The sequence below is a fragment of the Poecile atricapillus genome, chromosome 26 (genome assembly GCF_030490865.1).
Source record: "Poecile atricapillus isolate bPoeAtr1 chromosome 26, bPoeAtr1.hap1, whole genome shotgun sequence".
NCBI lineage: Eukaryota > Metazoa > Chordata > Aves > Passeriformes > Paridae > Poecile > Poecile atricapillus.
The window spans coordinates 1,310,736-1,328,878 of record NC_081274.1 but is presented as its reverse complement, the minus strand read 5'-3'; the positions used below and the strand labels follow the sequence as shown (position 1 = coordinate 1,328,878).

Genomic DNA, 18,143 nt, shown 5'->3' with positions numbered 1-18,143 from the left:
GCCTTTTAAAACCCCTTAAAAACCTTTTTAAATGTTTTAAAATCCTATAAAAACCCTTTAAAGCTCTTTAAAACCCTTTAAAAACATTTTAAAATGCTTTAAGATCCTATAAAAACCCTTTAAAGCTCTTTTAAAAAAGACCTTTAAACCCTTTAAAACCCCTTTAAAAAGCTTTTAAAACCCTATAAAAACACTTTAAAACTCCTTTTAAAACTCTTTAAAGCCCTTAACCCCTTAAAAACCTTTTAAAATGTTTTAAAATCCTATAAAAACTCTTTAAACCCCTTTAAAACCTTTAAAAACGCTTTAAAATCCTATAAAAACCCTTTAAAAACCCTTTAAAACCTATAAAAATGTTTTTAAATCCTATAAAAACCCTTTAAAAACCCCTTAAAAACTTTTAAAATGCTTTAAAATCCTATAAAAACCCTTTAAAACCCCTTAAAAACATTTTAAAATGTTTTAAAATCCTATTTAAACCCTTTAAACCCCTTTAAAACCCCTTAAAAACCCTATAAAAATGAATTAAAATCCTATTAAAACCCTTTAAAGCCCTTTAAAATCCCTTAAAAACCCTTTAAAATGCTTTAAAAATGCTTTAAAATCCTATAAAACCGATTAAACCTCTTTAAAACCCCTTTAAAACCCTTTAAAAATGCTTTAAAATCTTATAAAAATCCTTTAAACCCCTTTAAAACCCTTTAAAAACCTTAAAAATGTTATAGAATCCTATAAAAACCCTTTAAAGCCTTTTAAAACCCCTTCAAAAACCCTTAAAAACGTTTTAAAATCCTATTAAAACCCTTTAAAGCTCTTTAAAACCCTTTAAAAACATTTTAAAATGTTATAAAATCCTATAAAAACCCTTTAAACCCCTTTTAAAAAAGCCCTTTAAAGCCCTTTAAAACCCCTTTAAAAAGCTTTTAAAACCCTATAAAAACACTTTAAAACCCCTTTTAAAACTCTTTAAAGCCCTTAACCCCTTAAAAACCTTTAAAAATGCTTTAAAATCCTATAAAAACCCTTTAAAAACCCCTTTAAAACCTTTAAAAATCTTTTAAAATCCTATAAAAACCATTTAAAGCCTTTTAAAACCCCTTAAAAACCTTTTTAAATGCTTTAAAATCCTATAAAAACCCTTTAAAAACCCTTAAAAACATTTTAAAATGTTTTAAAATCCTACTTAAACCCTTTAAAACCCTTAAAAACCCCTTAAAAACCCTATAAAAATGAATTAAAATCCTATTAAAACCCTTTAAAGCCCTTTAAAATCCCTTAAAAACCCTTTAAAATGCTTTAAAAATGCTTTAAAATCCTATAAAACCGGTTAAACCTCTTTAAAACCCCTTTAAAACCCTTTAAAATGCTTTAAAGTCTTATAAAAATCCTTTAAACCCCTTAAAAACCCTTTAAAAACATTTAAAAATGTTATAAAATCCTATAAAAACCCTTTAAAATCTCTTTAAAACCCCTTAAAAACCCTTTAAAACGCTTTAAAATCCTATTTAAACCCTTTAAAACCCTTTAAAAACCCCTTAAAAACCCTTTAAAATGCTTTAAAAATGCTTTAAAATCCTATAAAACCGATTAAACTTCTTTAAAACCCCTCTAAAACCCTTTAAAAATGCTTTAAAATCTTATAAAAATCCTTTAAACCCCTTTAAAACCCTTTAAAAACCTTTAAAAATGTTTTAAAATCCTATAAAAACCCTTTAAAGCCTTTTAAAACCCCTTAAAAACCCTATAAAAATGTTATAAAATCCTATAAAAACCCTTTAAAGCCCCTTAAAAACCCTTTAAAAACATTTTAAAATGCTTTAAGATCCTATAAAAACCCTTTAAAGCCCTTTTAAAAAAGCCCTTTAAAGCCCTTTAAAACCCCTTTAAAAAGCTTTTAAAACCCTATAAAAACACTTTAAAACTCCTTTTAAAACTCTTTAAAGCCCTTTACCCTTTAAAAACCTTTTAAAATGCTTTAAAATCCTATAAAAACCATTTAAAGCCTTTTAAAACCCCTTAAAAACCTTTTTAAATGGTTTAAAATCCTTTAAAACCCTTTAAACCCCTTTAAAAACCCCTTAAAAACTTTTAAAATGCTTTAAAATCCTATAAAAACCCTTTAAAATCCCTTAAAAACATTTTAAAATGTTTTAAAATCCTATTTAAACCCTTTAAAACCCTTAAAAACCCCTTAAAAACCCTATAAAAATGCATTAAAATCCTATTAAAACCCTTTAAAGCCCTTTAAAATCCCTTAAAAACCCTTTAAAATGCTTTAAAAATGCTTTAAAATCCTATAAAACCGATTAAATCTCTTTAAAACCCCTCTAAAACCCTTTAAAAATGCTTTAAAATCTTATAAAAATCCTTTAAACCCCTTTAAAACCCTTTAAAAATCTTTTAAAATGTTATAAAATCCTATAAAAACCCTTTAAAGCTCTTTAAAACCCTTTAAAAACATTTTAAAATGCTTTAAGGTCCTATAAAATCCCTTTAAACCCCTTTTAAAAAAGCCCTTTAAACCCTTTAAAACCCCTTTAAAAAGCTTTTAAATCCCTATAAAAACACTTTAAAACCCCTTTTAAAACTCTTTAAAGCCCTTAACCCCTTAAAAACATTTTAAAATGTTTTAAAATCCTATAAAAACCCTTTAAACCCCTTTAAAAACTTTAAAAACGTTTTAAAATCCTATAAAAACCATTTAAAATCTCTTTAAAACCCCTTAAAAACCCTTTAAAACGCTTTAAAATCCTATAAAAACCCTTTAAAACCCCTTAAAAACCCTATAAAAATGAATTAAAATCCTATAAAAACCCTTTAAAGCCCCTTAAAAACCCTTTAAAAACATTTTAAAATGCTTTAAGGTCCTATAAAATCCCTTTAAAGCCCTTTTAAAAAAGCCCTTTAAAGCCCTTTAAAACCCCTTTAAAAAGCTTTTAAAACCCTATAAAAACACTTTAAAACCCCTTTTAAAACTCTTTAAAGCCCTTAACCCCTTAAAAACCTTTTAAAATGCTTTAAAATCCTATAAAAACCCTTTAAACCCCTTTAAAAACCTTTAAAAACCTTTTAAAATCCTATAAAAACCATTTAAAGCCTTTTAAAACCCCTTAAAAACCTTTTTAAATGGTTTAAAATCCTATAAAAACCCTTTAAAACCCCTTAAAAACATTTTAAAATGTTTTAAAATCCTATTTAAACCCTTTAAAACCCTTAAAAACCCCTTAAAAACCCTATAAAAATGAATTAAAATCCTATTAAAACCCTTTAAAGCCCTTTAAAATCCCTTAAAAACCTTTTAAAATGCTTTAAAAATGCTTTAAAATCCTATAAAACCGATTAAACCTCTTTAAAACCCCTCTAAAACCCTTTACAAATGCTTTAAAATCTTATAAAAATCCTTTAAACCCCTTAAAAACCCTTTAAAAAACTTTAAAATGTTTTAAAATCCTATAAACACCATTTAAAACCTTTTAAAACCCATTAAAAACCCTTTAAAAATGTTATAAAATCCTATAAAAACCCTTTAAAGCTCTTTAAAACACTTTAAAAACATTTTAAAATGCTTTAAGATCCTATAAAATCCCTTTAAAGCCCTTTTAAAAAAGCCCTTTAAAGCTCTTTAAAACCCCTTTAAAAAGCTTTTAAATCCCTATAAAAACACTTTAAAACTCCTTTTAAAACTCTTTAAAGCCCTTAACCCCTTAAAAAGCTTTTAAAATGTTTTAAAATCCTATAAAAACCCTTTAAAACCCCTTAAAAACATTTTAAAATGTTTTATAATCCTATTTAAACTCTTTAAAACCCTTTAAAAACCCCTTAAAAACCCTATAAAAATGAATTAAAATCCTATTAAAACCCTTTAAAGCCCTTTAAAATCCCTTAAAAACCCTTTAAAATGCTTTAAAAATGCTTTAAAATCCTATAAAACCGATTAAACCTCTTTAAAACCCCTTTAAAACCCTTTAAAAATGCTTTAAAATCTTATAAAAATCCTTTAAACCCCTTTAAAACCCTTTAAAAACCTTTAAAAATGTTATAAAATCCTATAAAAACCCTTTAAAGCTCTTTAAAACTCTTTAAAAACATTTTAAAATGCTTTAAGATCCTATAAAAACCCTTTAAATCCCTTTTAAAAAAGCCCTTTAAACCCTTTAAAACCCCTTTAAAAAGCTTTTAAATCCCTATAAAAACACTTTAAAACTCCTTTTAAAACTCTTTAAAGCCCTTAACCCCTTAAAAACCTTTAAAAATGCTTTAAAATCCTATAAAAACCCTTTAAAAACCCTTTAAAAACCCCTTAAAAACTTTTAAAATGCTTTAAAATCCTATAAAAACCCTTTAAAACCCCTTAAAAACCTTTTAAAATGTTTTAAAATCCTATTTAAACCCTTTAAAAACCCCTTAAAAACATTTTAAAATGTTTTAAAATCCTATTTAAACCCTTTAAAACCCTTTAAAACCCCTTAAAAACCCTTTAAAAATGTTATAAAATCCTATAAAAACCCTTTAAAGCTCTTTAAAACCCCTTAAAAACCCTTTCAAAAACCTTTTAAAAGAAGGTTAATAATAATTAACCTTATATTAAAGTTTAATAATAATAATTATATAATTATAATTTTAAATAATTAATAATAATAATAATTTTAATAATAATTTTAAAGAAATTAATTTTAATAAATTAAATAATAATTTTAAACCCTTGGAAAAACCCTTTTAAAAAAAAAACCTTTAAAACTTTTTCAAAAACCTTTAAAAAACCACTTTAAAACTTTTGAAAAAAAAAACCTTTAAAATTATTTTAAACCCTTTATAAAACCCTTTAATAACTTTTAAAAACTCTGTTTAAAAAGCCTTTAAAAACACTTTAAAAAATCCTTCCAAATACTCTAAAAACCATTTTAAAAACCCTAAAAAAAACCCTTTAAAAGCTTTTAAAATCCTTTCAAAATCCTTTTAAAAACCTTTTTTAAAAGCTCTTTAAAAACCCTTTAAAAATTCTTTAAAACCTTTTAAAACCCTTTAAAAAATCCCTTTTAAACCTTTCACAAAACCCTTTAAAAACCCTTTAAAACCCTTTAAAAAAAACCTTTAAAAAAACTTTTAAAACCCTTTTAAAAATCCTTTAAAAAATATTTTAAAAGACCCTTTAAAACCCTTTAAAATGTGATTTAAAACCCTTTAAAAACCCTTTAAAAACGTTTAAAACCCTTTAAAAATCTTTTAAAAAGATCTTTTAAAACACTTTTAAAACCCTTTAAAAACCTTTTAAAACTCCTTACAAAACCCTTAAAAACCCTTTAAAAACCATTTTAAAACCATTCTAAAAATCCTAAAAAAACCCTTTAAAAGCTTTTAAAATCCTTTAAAAATCCTTTTAAAAACCTTTTTTAAAAGCTCTTTAAAAATCTTTTAAAAATTCTTTAGAACCTTTTAAAACCCTTTAAAAAAACCCTTTTAAACCTTTCACAAAACCCCTTTAAAAACCCTTTAAAACCCTTTAAAACACTTTAAAAAAACCTTTAAAACCCCTTTAAAACTCTTTAAAAAATCCTTTAAAAAATCTTTTAAAAGACTCTTTAAAACCCTTTAAAATGTGATTTAAAACCCTTTAAAAACCCTTTAAATCTCCTTAAAAAATCCTTTAAAATCCTTTAAAAACCGTTTTAAAAATAGTTTTTAAAACCCTGAAAAAAACCCTTTAAAACTTCCAAAATCCTTTAAAACACTTTTAAAAATCTTTTTTAAAAACTCTTTAAAAACCCTTTAAAAATGTTTAAAACCCTTTAAAAAATATTTTAAAAAAATCTTTTAAAACACTTTTAAAACCCTTTAAAAACCTTTTAAAACTCATTAAAAACCCCTTAAAAACCCTTTAAAAACCATTTTAAAAACATTCTAAAAATCCTAAAAAAACCCTTTAAAAGCTTTTAAAATCCTTTAAAAATCCTTTTAAAAACCTTTTTTAAAAGCTCTTTAAAAACCCTTTAAAAATTCTTTAAAACCTTTTAAAACCCTTTAAAAAAACCCTTTTAAACCTTTCACAAAACCCCTTTAAAAACCCTTTAAAACCCTTTAAAACACTTTAAAAAAACCTTTAAAACCCCTTTAAAACTCTTTAAAAAATCCTTTAAAAAATTTTTTTAAAAGACTCTTTAAAACCCTTTAAAATGTGATTTAAAACCCTTTAAAAACCCTTTAAATCTCTTTAAAAAATCCTTTAAAATCCTTTAAAAACCGTTTTAAAAATAGTTTTTAAAACCCTGAAAAAAACCCTTTAAAACTTCCAAAATCCTTTAAAACACTTTTAAAAATCTTTTTTAAAAACTCTTTAAAAACCCTTTAAAAACGTTTAAAACCCTTTAAAAAATCTTTTAAAAAATTCTTTTAAAACACTTTTAAAACCCTTTAAAAACCTTTTAAAACTCATTAAAAACCCCTTAAAAACCCTTTAAAAACCATTTTAAAAACATTCTAAAAATCCTAAAAAAACCCTTTAAAAGCTTTTAAAATCCTTTCAAAATCCTTTTAAAAACCTTTTTTAAAAGCTCTTTAAAAACCCTTTAAAAATTCTTTAAAACCTTTTAAAACCTTTTTAAAAAACTCTTTTAAACCTTTCACAAAACCCCTTTAAAAACCCTTTAAAAACCTTTAAAACACTTAAAAAAAACCTTTAAAACCCCTTTAAAACTCTTTAAAAAATCCTTTAAAAAAAAACTTTTAAAAGACTCTTAAAAACCCTTTAAAATGTGATTTAAAACCCTTTAAAAACCCTTTAAATCTCTTTAAAAAATCCTTTAAAATCCTTTAAAAACCGTTTTAAAAATAGTTTTTAAAACCCTAAAAAAACCCTTTAAAAGCTTTTAAAATCCTTTAAAAATCCTTTTAAAAACCTTTTTTAAAAGCTCTTTAAAAACCCTTTAAAAATTCTTTAAAACCTTTTAAAACCCTTTAAAAAAACCCTTTTAAACCTTTCACAAAACCCCTTTAAAAACCCTTTAAAACCCTTTAAAACACTTTAAAAAAACCTTTAAAACCCCTTTAAAACTCTTTAAAAAATCCTTTAAAAAATTTTTTTAAAAGACTCTTTAAAACTCTTTAAAATGTGATTTAAAACCCTTTAAAAACCCTTTAAATCTCTTTAAAAAATCCTTTAAAATCCTTTAAAAACCGTTTTAAAAATAGTTTTTAAAACCCTGAAAAAAACCCTTTAAAACTTCCAAAATCCTTTAAAACACTTTTAAAAATCTTTTTTAAAAACTCTTTAAAAACCCTTTAAAAATTCTTTAAAACCTTTTAAAACCCTTTAAAAAAACACTTTTAAACCTTTCACAAAACCCCTTTAAAAACCCTTTAAAACCCTTTAAAAAAACCTTTAAAAAAACTTTTAAAACCCTTTTAAAACTCCTTTAAAAAATATTTTAAAAGACCCTTTAAAACCCTTTAAAATGTGATTTAAAACCCTTTAAAAATGCTTAAAACCCTTTAAAAAATCTTTTAAAAAAATCTTTTAAAACATTTTAAAACCCTTTAAAAACCTTTTAAATCTCTTTAAAAAACCCTTAAAAACCCTTTAAAAACCATTTTAAAACCATTCTAAAAATCCTAAAAAAAAACCTTTAAAAGCTTTTAAAATCCTTTAAAAATCCTTTTAAAAACCTTTTTTAAAAGCTCTTTAAAAACCCTTTAAAAATTCTTTAAAACCTTTTAAAACCTTTTAAAAAATCCCTTTTAAACCTTTCACAAAACCCCTTTAAAAACCCTTTTAAACCCTTTAAAACTCTTTAAAAAATCCTTTAAAAAAATCTTTTAAAAGACTCTTTAAAACTCTTTAAAATGTGATTTAAAACCCTTTAAAAACCCTTTAAATCTCTTTTAAAAATCCTTTAAAATCCTTTAAAAACCGTTTTAAAAATAGTTTTTAAAACCCTGAAAAAAACCCTTTAAAACTTCCAAAATCCTTTAAAACACTTTTAAAAATCTTTTTAAAAAACTCTTTAAAAACCCTTTAAAAATTCTTTAAAACCTTTTAAAACCCTTTAAAAAACCACTTTTAAACCTTTCACAAAACCCCTTTAAAAACCCTTTAAAACCCTTTAAAAAAACCTTTAAAAAAACTTTTAAAACCCTTTTAAAAATCCTTTAAAAAATATTTTAAAAGACCCTTTAAAACCCTTTAAAATGTGATTTAAAACCCTTTAAAAACGTTTAAAACCCTTTAAAAAATCTTTTAAAAAGATCTTTTAAAACACTTTTAAAACCCTTTAAAAACCTTTTAAAACTCATTAAAAACCCCTTAAAAACCCTTTAAAAACCATTTTAAAAACATTCTAAAAATCCTAAAAAAACCCTTTAAAAGCTTTTAAAATCCTTTAAAAATGCTTTTAAAAACCTTTTTAAAAAGCTCTTTAAAAACCCTTTTAAAATTCTTTAAAACCTTTTAAAACCCTTTAAAAAACCACTTTTAAACCTTTCACAAAACCCCTTTAAAAACGCTTTAAAACCCTTTAAAACACTTTAAAAAAACCTTTAAAACCCCTTTAAAACTCTTTAAAAAATCGTTTTAAAAAATCTTTTAAAAGACTCTTTAAAACTCTTTAAAATGTGATTTAAAACCCTTTAAAAACCCTTTAAATCTCTTTAAAAAACCCTTTAAAATCCTTTAAAAACCGTTTTAAAAATAGTTTTTAAAACCCTGAAAAAAACCCTTTAAAACTTCCAAAATCCTTTAAAACACTTTTAAAAATCTTTTTAAAAAACTCTTTAAAAACCCTTTAAAAACGTTTAAAACCCTTTAAAAAATCTTTTAAAAAAATCTTTTAAAACACTTTTAAAACCCTTTAAAAACCTTTTAAAACTCTTTACAAAACCCTTAAAAACCCTTTAAAAACCATTTTAAAAACATTCTAAAAATCCTAAAAAAACCTTTAAAAGCTTTTAAAATCCTTTAAAAATCCTTTTAAAAACCTTTTTTAAAAGCTCTTTAAAAACCCTTTAAAAATTCTTTAAAACCTTTTAAAACCTTTTTAAAAAACTCTTTTAAACCTTTCATAAAAACCCTTGAAAAACTCTTAAAGAACCCTTTAAAACGCTTTAAAAAAACTTTTAAAACCCCTTTAAAACCTTTTAAAAAATTCTTTAAAAGTATTTTAAAATACCCTTTAAAACCCTTTAAAAAAGAGGTTTTTTTGGGCCCCCCCAAATCCTCTGAAGGGGTCAAGACCCCCTTTAAAATGGGTTTTTGGTGGTGGGGACCCCCCCAAAAATGGGTCTGGGGGGACCCCCAAGCCCCCTCAAAAATCCCCCCAAAATTCCTCAAAAATTCCCCAAAAATCCTCCAAAAATCCTAAAAAAATCCTAAAAAAATCCACCCCAAATTCCCTTAAAAATGACCCAAAAATCCCCCCAAAATGCCTCAAAAATCCTAAAAAAATCCACCCAAAATCCCTCAAAATTTCCCCAAAATTCCGCCCCAAAATCCCTCAAAAATCCTCCAAAACTCCCCCCAAAATCCCTCAAAAATCCTCCAAAATCCCACCCCAAATTCCCTTAAAAATCCTCCAAAAATCCCCCCAAAATCCCTCCAAAATCCCCCAAAAATCCCCCCCAAATCCCTCAAAAATCCTCCAAAAATCCACCCCAAAACCCCTCAAAATTTCCCCAAAATCCCTTTAAAATCCTCCAAAAATCCCCCCCAAAATCCCTTAAAAATGCCTCAAAAATCCCCCCCCAAAATCCCTCAAATATCCTCTAAAAATCCCCCCCAAAATCCCTCAAAAATCCTTTAAAAATCCCCCCAAATTCCCTTAAATGCCTCAAAAATCCCCCCAATATCCCTCAAAAATCCTTTAAAAATCCCCTTAAAAATCCCTCAAAAATTTCCCAAAAATCCCCCCAAAATCCCTCAAAAATCCTTTAAAAATCCCCTTAAAAATCCCTCCAAGATTTCCCAAAAATGCCCCCAAATCCCTCAAAAATCCTTTAAAAATCCCCTTAAAAATCTCTCCAAGATTTCCCAAAAATTCCCCCCAAATCCCTCAAAAATCCTAAAAAAATCTCCCCCAAAATCTCTCAAAAATCCTCCAAAAATCCCCTTAAAAATCCCTCAAAAATTTCCCAAAAATCCCCCCGAAATCCCTCAAAATTTCCCCAAAATTCCACCCCAAAATCCATTAAAAATCCTCCAAAAATCCCCCCAAATCCTTCAAAATTTCCCCAAAATTCTGCCCCTAAATCCCTTAAAAATGCCTCAAAATTCCCCACAAAAATCTCTCAAAAATCCTCCAAAAATTCACCCCAAAATCCCTTAAAAATCCTCCAAAAATCCCCCCAAAATCCCTTAAAAATCCACCCCCAAATCCCTCAAAAATCCTCCAAAAATCCACCCCAAAATCCCTCAAAATTTCCCCAAAATTCCGCCCCGAATTCCCTTAAAAATGCCTCCAAAATCCCCCTTAAAATCCCTCAAAAATTCCCCAAAAATTCCCCCAAAATCTTAAAATAATCCGCCCCAAAATCCCTTAAAAATGCCTCAAAAATCCCCCCAAAATCCCTCAAAAATCCTCCCAAAATCCCTCAAAAATCCCCCCAAAATCCTTCAAAAATCCTCCAAAAATCCCTCCAAAATCCCCCAAAAATCCCCCCCAAATCCTTCAAAAATCCTAAAAAAATCCACCCCAAAACCCCTCAAAATTTCCCCAAAATCCCTTTAAAATCCTCCAAAAATCCTCCCAAAATCTCTCAAAAATCCTCCAAAAAATCCCCCCCCAAATCTCTCAAAAATCCTCCAAAAATCCCCCCAAATTCCCTTAAAAATGCCTCAAAAGTCCCCCCAATATCCCTCAAAAATCCTTTAAAAATCCCCTTAAAAATCCCTCCAAGATTTCCCAAAAATTCCCCCGAAATCCCTCAAAAATCCTAAAAAAATCCACCCCAAAATTCCTCAAATTTTCCCCAAAATTCCGCCCCAAAATCCATTAAAAATCCTCCAAAACTCCCCCCAAATCCCTCAAAATTTCCTCAAAATTCTGCCCCAAAATCCCTTAAAAATGCCTCAAAATTCCCCACAAAAATCTCTCAAAAATCCTCCAAAAATCCACCCCAAAATCCCTCAAAAATCCTCTAAAAATCTCCTTAAAAATTCCCAAAAAATTCCCAAAAAATCCCCTCCAAAATCCGCCCCAAATCCCTCAAAAATGCTAAAAAAATCCACCCCAAAATCCCTCAAAATTTCCCCAAAATTCCGCCCCAAAATCCATTAAAAATCTTCCAAAAATCCCCTCAAAAATCCCTCAAAAATTTCCCAAAAATCCCCCGAAATTCCTCAAAAATCCTGCAAAAATCCCCCCAAATCCCTCAAAATTTCCCCAAAATTCTGCCCCAAAATCCCTTAAAAATCCCTCAAAATTCCCCACAAAAATCTCTCAAAAATCCTCCAAAAATCCACCCCAAAATCCCTCAAAATTTCCCCAAAATTCCGCCCCAAATTGCCTTAAAAATCCCTCCAAAATCCCTCAAAAATCCTCCCAAAATCCCTCAAAAATCCTCCAAAAATCCCCCCAAAATCCTCCAAAAATCCCCTTAAAAATTCCCCAAAAATCCCCCAAAAATCCCCCCCAAATCCCTCAAAAATCCTAAAAAAATCCACCCCAAAACCCCTCAAAATTTCCCCCAAATCCCTTAAAAATCTTCCAGAAATCCCCCCAAAATCTCTCAAAAATCCTCCAAAAATCCCCCCAAATTCCCTCAAAAATTCTCCAAAAATCCCCCCAAATCCCTCAAAAATAGTTTAAAAATCCCCTTGAAAATCCCTCAAAAATTCCCCAAAAATCCCTCAAAAATCCTCCAAAAATCCCCCCAAATCCCTCAAAAATAGTTTAAAAATCCCCTTGAAAATCCCTCAAAAATTCCCCAAAAATCCCTCAAAAATCCTCCAAAAATCCCCGGGACCCCCCAAAATCCCCCGAAAATCCCTCAAAAATCCCCCAAAAATCTCCACAAAAATCTCCCAGAAATCCTTCAAAAATCCTCCCAAAATCCCTGAAAGATTCTCCAAAAATCCCCTTAAAAATCCCTCAAAAATCCCCCCAAAATCCCTCAAAAATCCTTTAAAAATCCCCTTAAAAATCCCTCAAAAATTCCCCCAAAATCCCTCAAAAATCCTTCCCAAAATCTCTCCAAAATTCCCCACCCTGCCGTGCTTCCCACCTCTTAAAAGGGCAACGCCGCTCCGACCCCCCCCCCCCCTTAAAGGGGCCACGCGCATTTCGGAGGTTCCCGGGGGCTGTCTGGGCGGGGTCTCCAGGTGATTCTGGCCCCGCCCCCGGCGCAGGTAAAGATCCAGGGGCAGAACAAGGAGATGCTGGCGGCCGCCTGCCAGATGTTCCTGGGCAAGTCGGAGAGCGAGATCGGCCAGATCGCGCTGGAGACGCTGGAGGGCCACCAGCGCGCCATCATGGCCCACATGACCGTGGAGGTGGGGCTTGGGAGGGGACACGCCCACTTTCTGGGAAGCCACGCCCACTTTTCAGGAAGCCACGCCCACTTTCCAGGCAGCCACGCCCCTCCCAGGGCAGCCACACCCACCTGGGATCCAACCAAAACCCACCCCAAACTTGTGGTGGGATGTGGCCCCTTTAAGAGATGGCTCAGAAGCCACACCCCAATTGGTGGCCACGCCCACATGGATGGACACGCCCCCTTGAAGAACCAGTCTCCACCCACCTTGGGAGGGGGTGTGGCCCTTTAAGAAGCCCCTCCCCCTGTCCAGGCCACGCCCACTGCTGAAACCACGCCCCCAAACGTCGCATTTTGCTTAAGCCCCGCCCACCAGCACGGGTCTCATTCCCTGGCCCCGCCCCCTTTTAAGCCCCTCCCCTTCCATAAGCCCCTCCCCCATTATAGGCCCCACCCCTGATCAAAGCCACGCCCACCTGACCCCGCCCCGTGCCTCAAGCCACGCCCCCAGGGTCAAGCCATGCCCCCTGACCATGCTGGCACTGCTCCTCCTCTTCGGCCACGCCCACCTGGCTCTACCCCCTGTGCTTCAGCCACGCCCCTTTAGGGGCCAAGCGCCATTGTGGAGCCACGCCCACCTGGCCACGCCCCCTCACTCAAGCCACGCCCCTTTGGTTCATCCCCATCCCCCTGAGCAGAGCCCCGGCCTCAAGCCACGCCCCCAAACACAAACCACGCCCACCGGGCCACACCCACTGGGGAAGCCACGCCCACACGGCCCCACCCACCCCAAGCCACACCCACTTGCATCAAGCCACACCCACCGGACCAAGCCACGCCCACCTGGCCCCATTCCCCAAGCCACGCCCACTTGGCTCAAGCCACACCCCCTTAACCCCGATGCCAATTTGCTTAAGCCACGCCCCTGGTTTCAAAACCACGCCCCCAGCACAAGCCACGCCCACCAGCCCCCTGCCCTTTATCTGCTAAGCCCTGCCTACTTTTGGCCCCGCCCCTTTGAGCTCCACCCAGCTAAGCCCTGCCCAATTTACCCCCCATCCCTCAGGCCTCATCCAGATAAGCCCCGCCCAATTTAAACCCCGCCCCTTGGGCCTCACCCTGCTAATCCCTGCCCAATTTAAACTCCACCCCTTTGAGTCCCACCTTGCTAAGCCCCGCCCCTTTGAGCCCCACCCTAAGCACCTCCCCTTTGACCCCCACCCTGTTAAGCCACACCCCTTTGAGCCACGCCCTGCTAAGCCCCGCCCCTCAATCCCTGCACAGTCAAGCTCCGCCCCCTCAATCCCCACCCTGTTAAGCCCCGCCCCTTTGAGCCCCACTTTAAGCCCCACCCCTTTGGTCCCTTCCCTGCTAAGCCCCGCCCCTTTGATTCCCACCCTTTCAAGCCCTGCCCCCTTGAGCCCCACCCAGTTAAGCCCCACCCCCTTGAGCCCCACCCTAAGGTCGTTTGAGCCCCACCCCTTTGGGTCCTTCCCTATTAAGCCCCGCCCCTTTTCAGTCCCACCCTGCTAAGCCCCGCCCCTTTGATGTCTTCCCCGATAAGCCCCGCCCCTTTTCAGTCTCTGCTTAGCCCCGCCCCTTTTGGGTCCTTCCCTGCTAAGCCCCACCCCTTTTCAGCCCCACCCTGTTAAGCCCCACCCCTTTTTGGTACTTCCTTTCTAAGCCCCGCCCCTTTGATCCCCACCCTGCTAATCCCCGCCCCTTTCCAGCCCCACCCTGCTAAGCCCCGCCCCTTTGGGCCCTACCTTGCTAAGCCCTGCCCCTTTTAAGCTACGCCCCACTAAGCCACACCTCTTTAGGGTCTTACTTGCTAAGCCCCACCCTTTATAAGCCCAACCCAGCTAAGCCCCGCCCCTTTTAAGCCCCACCCAGCTAAGCCCCGCCCCTGTGACCCCTGTCCCACTCCATTTAAACACCCAATTTAAACGTTGCCCTGGGCCCTGCCCATTTGAGCCCCGCCCGTTTAAGCCCCGCCCATTGTGCCCCACCCCGCTAAGCCCCACCCATTTAAGCCCCACCCATTAAAGCCCCGCCCATTTAAGCCCCGCCCCCTGTGGCCCCGCCCAGGAGATCTACAAGGACCGTCAGAAGTTCTCGGAGCAGGTTTTCCGCGTGGCCTCCTCCGACCTGGTGAACATGGGAATATCCGTGGTCAGCTACACCCTCAAGGACGTGCACGACGAGCAGGTGACACCAATGGGGACACCTGGGGACACCTGGGGACACCTGGGGACAGCTGGGGACAGCTGGGTACACCTGGGGACACCTGGGGACAGCTGGGGACAGCTGGAGACAATTGGGGACACACCTGGGGACACCTGGGGACACACTTGGGGACACCTGGGGACACCTGGGGACACCTGGGGACACACCTGGGACAGCTCAAACACACCTGGGGACACCTGGGGACAGCTGGTGAACATGGGAATATCCGTGGTCAGCTACACCCTCAAGGATGTGCACGACGAGCAGGTGACACCAATGGGGACACACCTGGGGACAGTTTGGGACATCTGGTGACACCTGGGGACACCTGGGGACACCTGGGGACACCTGGGACAGCTGGGGACACCTGGGGACACCTGGGTACAGCTGGGGACACCTCAAACACACCTGGGGACAGCTGGGGACACCTGGGGACAGTTTGGGACATCTGGTGACAGCTGGGGACACACCTGGGGACACCTGAGGACACCTGGGGACACACCTGGAGACACCTGGGGGGGGGTCTAGGACACACCTGGGACACATCTGGGGGAACGGGGTGACACGGGACAGAGGACACAGGAGTGTCCCAGGTGTCCCCAGGTGTCCCCAGGTGTGTTTGAGCTGTCCCCAGGTGTGACCCTGCTGTCCCCAGGTGTGTTTGAGCTGTCCCAGGTGTGTCCCCAGGTGTGACCCTGCTGTCCCCTCCAGGATTACCTGCGCTCTCTCGGCAAGGGCCGCACGGCTCAGGTGCAGCGCGACGCCCGCGTGGGAGAGGCTGAGGCCAAACGCGACGCCGGGATCCGCGTGAGTGACCTGGGGACATTGGGGACATTGGGGACATCCCTGGGGACACCTGGGGACATTTGGGACACCCCTGGGGACACCTGGGGACACCCCTGGGGACATTGGGGACACCTGGGGACACCCCTGGGGACACCTGGGGACACCTGGGGACATTGGGGACACCCCTAGGGACACCTGGGGACATCCCTGAGGACACCTGGGGACACCCCTGGGGACACCTGGGGACACCCCTGGGGACATCCCTGGGGACACCTGGGGGGACACCTGGAGCACCTCTGTCCATCTCCCCCAGTCCCTCCCAGTCCCTCCCAGTCCATCCCAGTGGCTCCCAGTCCATCCCAGTCCCTCCCAGTGGCTCCCAGTCCATCCCAAACCCCTCCCAGTCCATCCCAGTTCCCTCCCAGTCCATCCCAGTATCCCGCAGGAGGCGCGGGCGCGGCAGGAGCAGGTGTCTCCCCAGGCCATCCCAGTGTTCCCAGTCTCTCCCAGTCCCTCCCAGTCCCTCCCAGTCCCTCCCAGTCCATCCCAGTCCATCCCAGTCCCTCCCAGTCCCTCCCAGTCCATCCCAGTCCATCCCAGTCCCTCCCAGTCCATCCCAGTCCATCCCAGTCCATCCCAAACCCCTCCCAGTCCATCCCAGTCCATCCCAGTCCATCCCAGTGGCTCCCAGTGGCTCCCAGTCCATCCCAGTATCCCGCAGGAGGTGCGGGCACGGCAGGAGCAGGTGTCTCCCCAGGCCATCCCAGTGTTCCCAGTCCCTCCCAGTCCATCCCAGTTCCCTCCCAGTCCCTCCCAGTCCCTCCCAGTCCATCCCAGTCCCTCCCAGTCCATCCCAAACCCCTCCCAGTCCATCCCAGTCCATCCCAGTCCATCCCAGTGGCTCCCAGTCCATCCCAGTATCCCGCAGGAGGCGTGGGCGCGGCAGGAGCAGGTGTCCCCCCAGTCCATCCCAGTCCCTCCCAGTCCATCCCAGTTCCCTCCCAGTCCATCCCAGTCCCTCCCAGTCCATCCCAGTCCCTCCCAGTCCATCCCAGTCCCTCCCAGTCCATCCCAAACCCCTCCCAGTGGCTCCCAGTGGCTCCCAGTCCCTCCCAGTCCATCCCAGTCCCTCCCAGTCCCTCCCAGTCCATCCCAGTCCCTCCCAGTCCATCCCAGTCCCTCCCAGTCCCTCCCAGTCCATCCCAGTCCCTCCCAGTCCATCCCAGTTCCCTCCCAGTCCATCCCAGTCCCTCCCAGTGGCTCCCAGTCCATCCCAGTATCCCGCAGGAGGCGCGGGCGCGGCAGGAGCAGGTGTCTCCCCAGGCCATCCCAGTGTTCCCAGTCCCTCCCAGTCCATCCCAGTTCCCTCCCAGTCCCTCCCAGTGGCTCCCAGTGGCTCCCAGTCCATCCCAGTACCCCGCAGGAGGCGCGGGCGCGGCAGGAGCAGGTGTCGGCGCAGCTCCTGAGCGAGGAGGCCACGGCGCGAGCCCAGCGCGATTTCCAGCTGGCCCAGGCCCAGTGCGACGGCGCCGTCAGCGCCCGCCGGGCCACGGCCGAGCTGGCGTTCCAGCTGCAGGTGAGGAACACCTGGACAGGTGAGGAACACACCTGGGGGGGGTGAAAAATACACCTGGGGGGGTGAGGAACACCTGGACAGGTGAGGAACACCCGCTGGCCGAGCTCGCGTTCCAGCTGCAGGTGAGGAACACCTGGACAGGTGAGGAACAGCTGGACAGGTGAGGAACAGCTGGGGGGGGTGAGGAACACCTGGACAGGTGAGGAACAGCTGGGGGGGGTGAGGAACACCTGGACAGGTGAGGAACAGCTGGGGGGGGTGAGGAACATCTGGACAGGTGTGCAGCACCCGCTGGGCCACAGCTGAGCTGGCGTTCCAGCTGCAGGTGAGGAACACCTGGACAGGTGAGGAACATCTGGGGGGCTGAGGAACACCTGGACAGGTGAGGAACACCTGGACAGGTGAGGAACACCTGGGGGGGGTGAGGAACACCTGGACAGGTGAGGAACAGCTGGGGGGGTGAGGAACAGCTGGACAGGGGTGAAAAATATACCTGGGGGGGTGAGGAACACCTGGACAGGTGAGGAACACCTGGGGGGGGGTGAGGAACATCTGGGGAGGTGAGAAATACACCTGGACAGGTGAGGAACAGCTGGGGGGGGTGAGGAACATCTGGACAGGTGAGGAACAGCTGGCACCGAGTCACCTGTTCCCCTGTCCCTGTGTCACCCTGTCCCCTGTCCCCTTGTCACCTCTGTCACCTGTTCCTGTGTCACCTGTGTCACCTGTGTCACCTGTGTCACCTGTGTCACCTGTGTCACCTGTGTCACCTGTCACCTGTTCCTGTGTCACCTGTGTCACCTGTGTCCCTTGTGTCCCCTGTCCCCCTGTCCCCGTGTCCCCTGTGTCCCCCTGTCACCTGTGTCCCCTGTGTCCCGTGTCCCCTGTGTCCCCTGTCCCCTGTGTCCCCTGTGTCCCCTGTGTCCCGTGTCCCCTGACCCCTGTGTCCCGTGTCCCCTGTGTCACCTATCCCTTGTGTCACCTGTCCCCTGTGTCTCGTGTCCCCTGTGTCCCCTGACCCTGTCCCCGCATCTCCTGTCCTGTGTCCCGTGTCTCATGTCCCCCGTCCCCCTGTCCCCTGTCCCCTGTGTCACCTGTG

The 18,143-nt window shown here is 39.5% G+C and overlaps 1 protein-coding gene across 17 annotated transcripts in view; it reads left to right on the top strand.

Annotated features, from left to right (window-relative positions):
- FLOT1 (flotillin 1) overlaps positions 1-18,143 on the top strand; it is a 45,579-nt gene that overhangs the window by 10,306 nt on the left and 17,130 nt on the right. For all 17 annotated transcript variants that reach the window (XM_058857434.1, XM_058857444.1, XM_058857441.1 and 14 more), the window contains exons 4-7: positions 12,332-12,475; positions 14,545-14,664; positions 15,394-15,489; positions 16,892-17,044. In XM_058857434.1, coding sequence (XP_058713417.1) covers positions 12,332-12,475; positions 14,545-14,664; positions 15,394-15,489; positions 16,892-17,044 — 513 coding nt within the window. The remainder of the gene's footprint in view (positions 1-12,331; positions 12,476-14,544; positions 14,665-15,393; positions 15,490-16,891; positions 17,045-18,143) is intronic.